The following is an 11,338-nucleotide window of genomic DNA, read 5'->3' on the forward strand; positions in this document are numbered from 1 at the left end:
CAGCGTCTACACCAGCTGCTACTGGTAAGGGCGCCGGGCACGTGCGCGGCGCTGCCCCAGCCCCCCTTGCAGCCCCGGGCCGCGCTCCCAGCCGGGGCGCACGGAGCCGGCCCCAGGAAACGCTGCCTCTGCCCTGCTCCGGTAGCGAGGGCCGGAAGGGAAGCACTGGCCTCTTCAACACTGCGTCCCAGGGGCCCTTGCACAGCTGAATTATGCAAAAAGTGATCGATTGCTACGTGCTCGTGTTCCTGCGGCGACAGCCGAGAGCCGCTGTTAAGGAGCAGCGTTGCCTGTCTGGGGACTGGGCCGGCCATTCACGTCTTGCTGCGGGCTCAGGCAAGGGAGGCTCCAGCCAGGCTGCCTGGCAGCGTTCAGGCTGTAAATGAGGTCAAGCAAGTGGTGTGTGGGGCTTGGGTCAGCTGGGTCCTCCCCACCTGAGCACCCTGCCCCTGCAAACTGTGCTCTAAACTCTGCACCCTGGCCTGCCCTGGGCGGGGAGCATCCTGCCTCTCTGAAATGTTGCCCATTTGCGGGCAGAGGGCCAAGTCCCCTGCTAGAAAGGAAGGCAAAAGCCCTCCCAAGTATGTACCGGTCTGTCCAGGGGGTACAATTCCTTCCTGACCCCACTGACGATGGGTCTGACTCTGAGCGGAGGGGCGAGATCCTCCAACCAGGAACCTCCGGCTTTGGTCCCAGTGGAAGCACTGGCACACCCCAAAGTCCCCAGGCTTGGCTGTAGCTAACTTCCAGTGCCTCTGGGGAGGCTTAAAAACACCCTGATACAGGTAGCAGAAAGGCGGGGAGGATTAACCAGCAAAGCCCAGAAGCCTGGCAACACCCATGATTGAACATGGGCACAGCTCAGCGTAGATCATCCCCAGCCAGCCGCTGTTCAGTGGCATGGTTAAGATTATTCCTGTACTGTCCTTCTATTTAAAACATTACATGCATTTCGCCACCTGCATTTTTCTTTTCAGGCCAGCTTTTTATTAAAGGGGCTCAAAAGGATACTCAACTCAAGGGTAATTTCTTCAGAGGAAAGAGGAAAAGAGAAAGGGAAAAGTCCGGCACAATAATAACTCTGGATACTGCACAGCATTTATAATGGGGCCAGCCAAATGCTGCTGCTTGGCTGTCAGACATTTGAACTGCAGTGCTGTTTATTAATTGTATGTGAAGACTTGTTTTATAAAAACAAAACAAAGCACTGTAGGTTTAAGCTCTAGATTTTATCTTTACAAAGAGGCGTGTAAAGGAAGGATCGGCGGGAAGTCCTGGACAGAAGCTCAAAGTGGGAAAAGCACAGTAGCTATCCTGCTTTGAGTTTTATGAATTGGGAATGAAGCAGACACTTAAATAAAATCCCTTGTGTTTTACAGTGAAGAAAACATTTGGAAGCTTTGTGAATACATCCAAAGCCAGGATCAGTATCAGTTAGAAGAATTTTATGTTATTTTCATATCTAATGACAGAAAGATGGTAAGTTGTTTTCCATATCACTAATTTGTCACCACCAAATTGAGATTTAGGCCTTTTCACTGTGGTGGGAAGATGGCCCAGGCACATGCGTGGTGGGAAGCCAAAGAAAGATCCTCAAGTATTTTTGTCATGCATGTGTTAGTCAGGACTGTGGAACCTGAGATGTATTAAATCCCTCAGCCTAGTAGGAAACAGATGGAACAGGTTGTAGGATACAAAATAGGTCCCCAATTAGGAACTCACCAAAAAAACCCTCAGACTAATAGAAGCTTAATAATAAGAATAATAATTATAGATACAACATAAACCGATTAAGTTTGTCAGCCAGTAGACAATAATCTGTCCAGTAGTAGTCTGAAATCTTACCTGTTTGTTTAATCTTACTTCAAAGAACTTCTTAATACTTGTAATTTGCAGATACCACTTTGGAAGCAGAGATCAGGATGTGGAGATAAACCTGTAGTTTGGGTAAGGCATTTGATTCCCTTTTATGTTGGTTCTTTTACATACTTTTGTCTGCAGTGTTGTATCGTCTTTTAGCAGCACATTAAACACTGCAACTAGCATTGCCACATATTTCTCCTAATATTTCTTCTCTAAATCAAATATTAATGTGGGCATAACGGACTAGATGCACTTAGACTTTATCTTGCAGCTTCACAGCAAGAAGCTTAGCAGTCCTGGGCCTGGCAAGTAGTAGACAACTGTCAATCTTCTGGAGCATGGTGTACACCTAGGAGTAGTCAGATGCCTGATCCAATGCCTGACTGGCAAGCCCAGTTTGAGAGTGACACAGCTTGTTACAAGTTTCATGGATCCATATGTTGTCTGAGTTGGAGTCCATATTTACAGCATGCTGCTTTCTTCTTTCTTGCTTTGCTTCCATCCTCTGGATTGAAGCTGCTTGATGTGAGCTGCACCCAGTGACATATATGGACAGGATTCTGTGCTCCTCCCAGCTTTCTATGTTGAAGTTGAGCCACGTCATGTCATTTTTGCACACATTGTGGTAGCACCATAGAGGGTGATCCCGCTTTTTAGAGATCTCACTATACAAAATATTCTTGGGGTTACAGTCTGCACGCTCCAGTACCTCTGCACTTGGTATTCCGTCTTCCCATTTTATTTGCAGGATCTTACACAGACATCTCATGGGGAAGCTGTTGTCTCTTGATGTGCCTAGCATATGTAGTCTGTGTTTCTGAACCATAAAGCAGGAATGACAGCACAGAAGTCTCCTAGATATGCATCTTCACCTTAGCTGATAGTTTGCTGTTATTCCATGCACTTTTCTGTAATAGCCCAAAATTCTTAGCTGCTTCTCTGATTCTGTTAGTTCAATCTGAAGGTCAAGATTTGTGCTGATCATAGAAACCAAGCAGCAAAAACTGTCAACGACAACAAGAGATTTATTCTCCAGAGTGATGTCAGGCACTGGTTCTTCCTCCCCTTGGTACGTGATCACTGTCTTCCTGAGACTAATTTCTGTCCCAAAGCTCTTGCATGGCTCCTAAAATCCCCCCAGGAGATTTTGCAGGGAAGATTCACTGTGGGAAACCAAGCTACATCATCCCCAAACAGGAAATCTCTCTGAACCAGTTCTTTCACCTTGATTTTCATTCTGAACCTTGTGTTGTTGAACAGCCCTCCATCTAGTCTGGTTCAAAGATAAATGCCATTATTGCTTGTATCTGTAGCATGTGGGATTCTAGAGCAGTCTTTCATCCAAGGAATTTCTGTTGAGCGCTTGTGCAATAGTAAATCGTAGAAGCTCAAATGAATGGCAAGACATCACAGACAGGGATAAAGAGGAGGAATCAATGTTGAGGACACTTACCTTATTTTTACACTGGCAAAATAATAATCAAGCCATAAAAGGCTTAAAAGGAAGATTAACAGCAAGGACTATAGTAAACGTACAGAGGAAGAAATAGAGAGAAGATAGCACAGATTATATTATTAACCTGTTATATTATTCCTCAAGAAGTAAAATATCAAAGGCAACACATCTAAAACTGGTCACGCACAAAAAACTTGTGGGATTTATTGGATGGATCTCACTAGGACCAACAGCTATTAATGTGTCAGGGCAAAAACTAATCCCCCTTCCTCTCCAATTCAAGAAATTTTACTGAATTTTCTGAATCATACAGTAATAGAGCACCCATCAGAATCTGGAGTAGCAATTCCCAAGTTCCAGTAAATAAAGGCTGAGAAAGTACTTTTAGTATAAACCCTTGTATTTAGGTGCTGAATTTCAAATATAAAAAGTGGCATGTGTCATCTCAGTCTGGGAGGGATTTGATTGGAAGAACTTAATGAAGGCTGTTTGCCATATTTTTTAAATTGCTGCAAGAGTCCTTCCCAGAAGTAGTAGGCTTTATACCTTAGCTTAAAAAAACTGTAGCATCTGTTTTTAATGAGATTTAAATGATGGGAGAAGAGGGGGAGTGGGGAGCAGCCACTATAGAATTGAACAATTTTCCACAAAAATGTTTTGAAATGAAAGGTTTTGATTAACACTCAATAGGCATGACAGTCTTCCCATTCTAGTCTCAACTAAAGCCTTTGAAACATTGTTATTGCATTGACCTGCATTTCCAGTACAGGTACCAGTCTAGTAATATAACTTGCTTAAAGATCCTTTCAATTCTTAGTCCCCAGTGGCTAGGGCTGTCACATATATTATGCTTTCAGGATGGCGTTTTCCCCTGAAAATATCAAAAGACTTCATCTCAGACTTTGTAAGTGGATTTCGCATTCACTTTACTACATTGTAATCAATGTGATTCATCTAATTGTAAAAAATGACAGTACAAGCTGCTGCTTACCTGTGTCACTGGGCAGTACTCTAACTATCTTTTTAGGGCCTGGTTTTATTCATAAAACTTGAGTAAAGGGTCAAAACAAAATGGTTCCTATGTCCATCATTGACTCCGGCTCTCAGAGGCAAGGCTTTCACCCAGACTCAGGAGCTGTAACAGAAATCCCTTTCCCTCTTACAGCTCTCCCTCAGCCAAGCCATTTGCCAGCTGGATAATTACATGTTCCTTCCTCAGCTGGGGCTGATAATTGAAGAGGGCCGACCGGCCCCAGGTGCCCTTGTCTTTAATGGGCAGATCACCTTGTTTCAGAAAGGTAAAACACAGCATTCAAATTACGCAGTAATCTCTTCAGAAACAAGCAAGCTGTCAGCATTTTTGTGCCAGCTTTCATTGGCGCTGAGACAAAAAAGAAAGACAGGTAACCCCCTTTTTTTTTTAACTCTGGTTTGGAGAACGGGGGAGATAGTTCTGTTATTTTGTGGGAGTCTTACGTACCTCAGTTTACCTTCTTGATATTATTCAGGCTGATTGTACAGACTTAGATTAAAGGAGGCTGTTATGGAGGAACAAGTATGAAGTGAATCAACAACAGGGATAATATCTCCAGGCAAACTACTAAGGGTCCTTAAGAGAATTGTTGCGAGGGAGTAGGCATTACGAATTATCTACCTACCTGTTACCTGAAGGGCTACAAACATAATTTTTTCAAGGTAAGAGACTAGGATCAAAAGAACTCCTGGCTGTTAAAGCCCTCAGTTAGATGGAAAAAGAGATTGGACCATACAACAGGTTTTCTGGAAGGCAGTAGTATTGGAGGAACCTGCTGCAAGGCTGTGGGACTGAGTGGGAGGATGTCTGCAGGATGTGCCCAAGATCACTGAAGAGGTCTGACCAGCTACAGCCAAATGCAGAGCTCTCTCCACTGGCTTCGGGTGGACACGTGAAATATCTGTTCGGGAGAACTCGTTTCAAATCACCGTAATCGGCTCCTGGTCACGGCTACCCACAGAAGATTGTGGAACTGGCTCCAATTTTAGCTGAACCTGATGTGTTAACAGGAAGGCCACTATCCTGAGGTTCACTCCAAGTGCTGTGGCGTTCCTGCCGGAGATGGGAAAGTAGCAAAACCTGTTAACTGAAGGGGTTCACTCATGAAGGACTACGGAGAGTCATAAGGCACCATGTGCCTCTTACCATGGCAGAGCAGTGGAGGAAGGGGCAGCTGTAGCCTGATCCAGTCTATAGTAGGGTGATCCACAGAGTTACTGTCCTCTATTGATATGAAACCTTCATGTCAAATAAGAGAAAGATAGAGGACATAAAGGCGTCGGATTTCGTATCAGTAGAGGACAGTGGACACTGAAACTGTCTCCTAAGATGACCGCCCTAATATCTGTCCATGGTGTCAGGAAAGAGTGCGGGCCCAGCTCACCCCCCCCCTGTGCTGTCATGCATGTATTGTGCTTTGCTAATGATGTGAGACAGGATTAATTCTTGATCATTAGCAACTCTTGCTAACTATCAGTAACTCTTATTTCTAGGATTACCATGTTATTTTACTTCATGATTCCAGCGGAGACCAAAGCTTCATTTATGACCTTGACACAGTGTTGCCATTTCCGTGTCTGTTCGATACTTACATTGAAGAGGCTTTTAAATCAGACGATGATATTTATCCAGAATATCGCAGGTAAGAGGACAGAATACAAGGCCCGCACTGTATATTGAATTAAGTATCTCCGCCACTGAGTGTGTTCGAATTGTATGTTTGTTTAGAAAAATCAGGGCAGTTCGAGCAGATGTTTATCTGAAGATGTTTGCTTCTGACCGCTCTCACATGAAAGACAGCAGTGGAAAGTGGCTGAAGCCTCCTCCCTCTTACCCTTGCATTGAAACGGCAGGTAAGGTTCTCTACTTCCACAAAAAAGACATCTGTGCTTTTGGACTGCATTAAACTATAAAAATCAGAGATTGACATGGGCACCATACCTTTAAAAGCATAGTCACCTTTCCTTTTGCAACAGAGTTCATTACTATTTCATCAGAAAAAATATGGGCCTAGAAAACAGTTGGCATTTACCTGTAGGACAATATTCAGCACATTATCCAGTACTTAACCATCTTTAAAAGTTCATTAAGACCTCGGGGGTTGGGAGTAAGCATTATTGTCCTTTTATTACAAAGGTGGGAATGGGTAAGTGACTTGTTCAAGGTTTGGCAAGGCCTTCACATCATGGTTTTGGCAGCTGAACTCAGGTTCTTCTGACAAAATTATAGGTGTGTCTGACTCCCCTGAGGCAGCAGAAGTCCGTCCTTCTGCAAGTGACAGAAGGCTTCTTCCACCACAGGGAAACCACCAGAAGATATATGTGAATGACACCATTCTGTCTGGTGGCAGCCACAGCTGCTGTAACAGCTGGTGCCTCCTAGGGTACACTGTGCACCTCACCAGCACACCTGCTATAGTGGAGCCGTGTGGGGGCACCAGAAGCCATGTGGGTTGGGACGGTTCCTGTGGCTTCCCTGTGTTGTTTTGTCCCGAATAGGGAAGCTTTCCTGATTTACAGGCTAAGTTCTGTCTCAGAAGGCTTGATTCAGCAAGGTGCTAAGCCCTCCAGCTCCAGTCCAGCTAAGAACACTGAATTATCATTAACTATGCAAGTAGTCCTGGTGCAGTCCATGGGACTACTCATCTGCTTACAGTTTGGTACATGCTAGATAAGTATTTGGATGTATCAGCATCTTCAACGACTAAACACTTAGGGCTAAGTCCAAATAGAAGACTTGCGCTCCTACTGGTCAGGTGATGTGATGCCAAAGTTGTAGCGAATTTGACTCCTGGAGTGGAATCCAACATCCAGTGTGATGGGTCTGGATTTTTGACCCATCTCTTCTCCGTACTACCCAGTCTACTTTACCTCCTACTTTGTCTGCCACAATTTGATGGAAATCAGTGTGTATCTACAGGGAGGCTGCCCTTGGAGACGGGGATAGTCCTTTTCTAGGTGTCTTAAGCTTCCTTGATGCCCCCCAGGCATGCCCATGCCTTGCTGATGGTTTCCTGTCTGCCCCTTTGTAGAGACTCTCCTCATGCTCTTTCTTTTTCTTTACCTAGAATTAACACTGGCCCCTCAGGCCCCAACCTCAGTCTTTTTGGCTTCAGTCCCTTCATCTGTAGCTGAAACACTTTGGCTCAGGTCTACTATTTTGGGCCCTGGCGCTCCAGGCCTCAGCCCTACAATGAAGGGTGCCTGCCTGGTAATCTATTTGTTATCCCCTTTGCCCCCACAGCCACTCCCAGTCCTCTGGCTTAAAACTAAAACAAAAAATGCAAGCAATTGCTTTAAACTCAAACTCTCAAAGTTTGGGTTCCCTGTTACACCCAACCTATGCTTTCCATACAGGGCATAGCAGGAGTTAAGTGCCTGAGAAGGGTGATCTAAAAATTTGTATACAGAATAGGGAGCTGCCAAGGGCTGGCCAATGGGATGAACTAAGCAGTATAGTTTTGCTAAACTGCTTCCCTCCATCCCTCAAGAGCTTAGCTGCCTGAGTCAGGGCTGCAGTCAAATGCCTCCTCCACTTGGGATCTGGAGTTCTCTCTGTGAATTTTACATTCATTTTGCATCCCTTTCTTCCCAGTGGCCCCTTTCAACAGGAGGGGTGAGGCGTGCCCCCCTCCCACAATCCTAGTGTATAGCCTGGTGGTTAGGGTACTTGTCTAGGAGGTGGGAGATGTGGGTTTGAATCCTCTCAAGTTAAGAAAACAACTACCCAGTTTTCTGACTTCCTTGGTGAGTGTGCTAACCACTAGGATATTATGCAGAAGAGGGCATTACTCCTTTTGCTGCAGTTTTGCTTTGCTTTCAGTAGTCACTGGGAGATTGATGCCAATTCCGGTAGACTCGCGGCCACTCCAGGAAGGAAGGTTGGCAACCCTATTTTATAGGGTATTTTTTGACTCGCCCCTTTTTTGTTTCCACTTCCTTCCCTTAAGCATCTTCTGTCTTGATGCCTCCTGCTGTGCATTTCACTTTATTTACCCTGACTCGGTTCCTTCTGCTCTATCTATTCTCTTCACTCAATTTTTGTTTACTTGGGACATTCATGTTCCTATGCACATGGATTTCCACAGAAACCCAAGACTTTGACTAAAGGGAATTTGGCCTGACTTCAGTGGGACTACTCATGTTGAATCAAGGCTGTCATTACCAATGACACAACCCCAAAGTTATCGGCACTGTGGCAGGATAGGTCCTGGGTTGGCCATAGTACCTCCTAGGGGCCACTCTAATCCCACTCATGCTCCCAGTCTTTTGTATAACCTGCCCTGTTTATCTCTCCTGCCATGCCTTGATGTTCTGGTGATGCAACTGGGAGGCTTCCCTTAAGCCCTGGAGTGCTCTCACCAGTGCCTGACCAATCCTGACTGACCTTGTGTGGTCTCTGGGCCCTTTGCCCATTAACCATAATAACAGTTCTCCACAGGGATCTGTCGTGCCCTGGCAGACCTACTGGTGTCAGGTTGGCACTGTGAGCCAGTGATCACCACCTATAGCCCTTATTTAAATCTTGGGGCTCTTAACTGTGGCCTCCAGTCTTTCCCATAGCCATGACTATGCCCCACAGGTGTCACTCTGGCATCATTTACTTTCTTGTATAGGCTTTCACCGCCTTAGCCTTAGCCTACAGGTTACTCTGGCTGTAGACTGGTAACTTAGGCTCACTGGCCTGGCCTGGCCTTTCAGTCTCAGCCTCAGACCACCTCCATTACCCCCTCTGGGCTCCAACCCTGGCCCTCTCAGCCTTAGCTTGTTTCTATCTCATGCTCTTGCCTCTGGCAGGGTTTAAAACCTGGCATGCTCCTCCAGCACTCCTGTAGCCTCCCCTCCATCCCTATTATCCACACCAGTCCTCCAGCATAAAACGAAAACAAAAAATCCAAGCAACCACTTTAAACTCAAATCTCAAACTCAAAACTCTGGGTCATCATATTACTGCCAAGCCACCACCCCATTCCCTGGCTCTCTCAGCCCTGGGAGTACCTGCCATGGCTTGCAGCTCCCACTCCTTGCCAGCCTGAGCTGGCCAGAACTGTTCTTCCTGGAGAGTTCAGTGTTGTACCACCCCTTTGCTTCAGGGACCCAGGCTTATATCTCCTGGGCTCTTCTCCTTCCATGAGGAGTTATCCTGGCTGGCTGCAGGTGCATCCCCTCATGCTCCAGGGCAGTTTACTGCTGTTTCTTTGATCAAATTATACTAGTGCCCATGCTACCTAACCAGAGCTCTGCCCTGTTGTCCTATTGCTAGGCAGCTATTCCTGCAATAGGCATTTGCTGCCTACTCCCTGCCTAAGAATCCACTGTCTTCCCCACACCTGGGGACGTTCCTGCTGTGGCTTTGCCCTTAAAGTAACAAGAGCCCCTGGCTCCCTGTTCCAGGTAATACTTTACACATAGTTTGGTACAGTTCAGTGTAGCTCTTAGTTTATACCTAGAAGGCAGAATTAGAAGAAATTGAACAGTTTTTCACCAGGAAATTCTGTAGGAGACAGTCTTCCCTCCACCAGTAATGAATGTTGAACAGAGTGAATGTTTCATTGCTGGGTTACAGGGAAGCTGTGTTGCTTGAGATGATGCCACGTGGGTGGCAGTCTCAGTGTTTTGGCCAAACTCTAGTTCAGATAACATTCTTTCTGCCTCAGTTCTCCCTGCAGGTTCAATTCGATGTGGTATTTCACTTCCCTCATTAATTTGTGTTGTGCACAACTGAATTCCCGCATATTAGTGGTGACTGCAGTTCAGTGTTAGCAGCATTGATCCCGTAGGTTACACGGGGTCAGTTTATTTGGAGGGCACTTCGGTCCATCAAGGTGAAAAACTCTCTGTTTCTTTACCTTTTTTTGTTTATTATCATTATATTATACGTTTTATCGTTTAGAGTAGTTGAGTTTCCTAGAGCTAGTGAAAGGATAATTAAAAGGACTTAGTCTCTAATATTGCTATATCTTTTTGTTTGTACTCTTACTAAAACAAACACCACAAATCTCTAAAAATACACTTAGAAATCTAACCCTCTTTTCTTTTATGGTGGCATTTATTACAGTACCCTACTTTTGTGACTGTAGCAGGCTGTTACTCCTTTAGCCAGGCTCAGGAGCCAGCCTTCTCCCTTTCCTACCTCAAACTAAACAAAATAACAGATCATCTGCCACCCCCCATCCTCATCTAAACTACCCCTGTATCCCCATTCTATTCCTACCCCCATGCCTTTGAGCCCCCAGCCCCCCACTCTTGCCTGCCCCCAGCCCCGCCTGACCTGGCCACTGCTAGCTCCTGCTTTTGCCGGGCCAGGCTGACGGCTCTCCGGGCCACCTCCACAGCCCGGTCCACCTTCTCCTTGACCTTGCTGCGCCGCAGTGGGATGAAGTTCTTCACCTTCCCGTTGACCAGGCGGTTGAGCTTGTACTTGCCCTCCTCCTTGGTGCCATCAGGGTAGGTGGTGCGCCCATAGCCATGACGACGGTTGCCCAGCCACTCACCCTCATACCGGAGCCCGTTGGAGCGCCGGCTGACCCCATAGCCACTGCGCCGGTCGGCTCGCCACTCCCCAGCGTAAACCTCAGTGGAGGATCCTTCAATGGCCAAGCGTGAAGGCATCTCAGGGGGTTCTGTCTCGGCATAGCTGAGTGTGGTGGCCTCGCTGCCTGTTGAGCTGACCCCAGCCTCGCTCTTGAGGGAACCCCTCTTACTCCCTAGGGAGGCCTTGGACTCTGCCCGCCGCACCCGCAGGCCGCTCAGAAGCAGGGAGCGCCGGAAGAAGAAGCCCCCTGACTTTTTCTTGGTCCCCTTGGGAAAGTCTGGGTCACCTGGAAAGGCCAGAACAAAGCCACCCCGGGAGCCGGAGGCTGGGCTGTCCCCTGGGAGCAGAGGAGGCGGAGGCAGTGGGGCGGAAGGCAGAGGAGCAGGAGGTGCGCCAGGGTCAGGGTCACTACGGAGCGACTCCAGGGAGGTCCGGCGCGGAGAGCGGACCAA

At 46.7% G+C, this 11,338-nt stretch overlaps 1 protein-coding gene across 1 annotated transcript in view; it reads left to right on the top strand.

Annotated features, from left to right (window-relative positions):
* WDYHV1 (WDYHV motif containing 1) overlaps nt 1-11,338 on the top strand; it is a 26,271-nt gene that overhangs the window by 3,159 nt on the left and 11,774 nt on the right. The window contains exons 2-6 of the mRNA XM_019519524.1: nt 4-24; nt 1,380-1,479; nt 1,897-1,947; nt 5,846-5,994; nt 6,081-6,205. Of these exons, the coding sequence (XP_019375069.1) occupies nt 4-24; nt 1,380-1,479; nt 1,897-1,947; nt 5,846-5,994; nt 6,081-6,205 (446 nt within the window). The remainder of the gene's footprint in view (nt 1-3; nt 25-1,379; nt 1,480-1,896; nt 1,948-5,845; nt 5,995-6,080; nt 6,206-11,338) is intronic.

The sequence above is a fragment of the Gavialis gangeticus genome, unplaced genomic scaffold, assembly GCF_001723915.1.
Source record: "Gavialis gangeticus isolate Ggan-Ray unplaced genomic scaffold, GavGan_comp1, whole genome shotgun sequence".
Classification (NCBI taxonomy): Eukaryota; Metazoa; Chordata; order Crocodylia; family Gavialidae; genus Gavialis; species Gavialis gangeticus.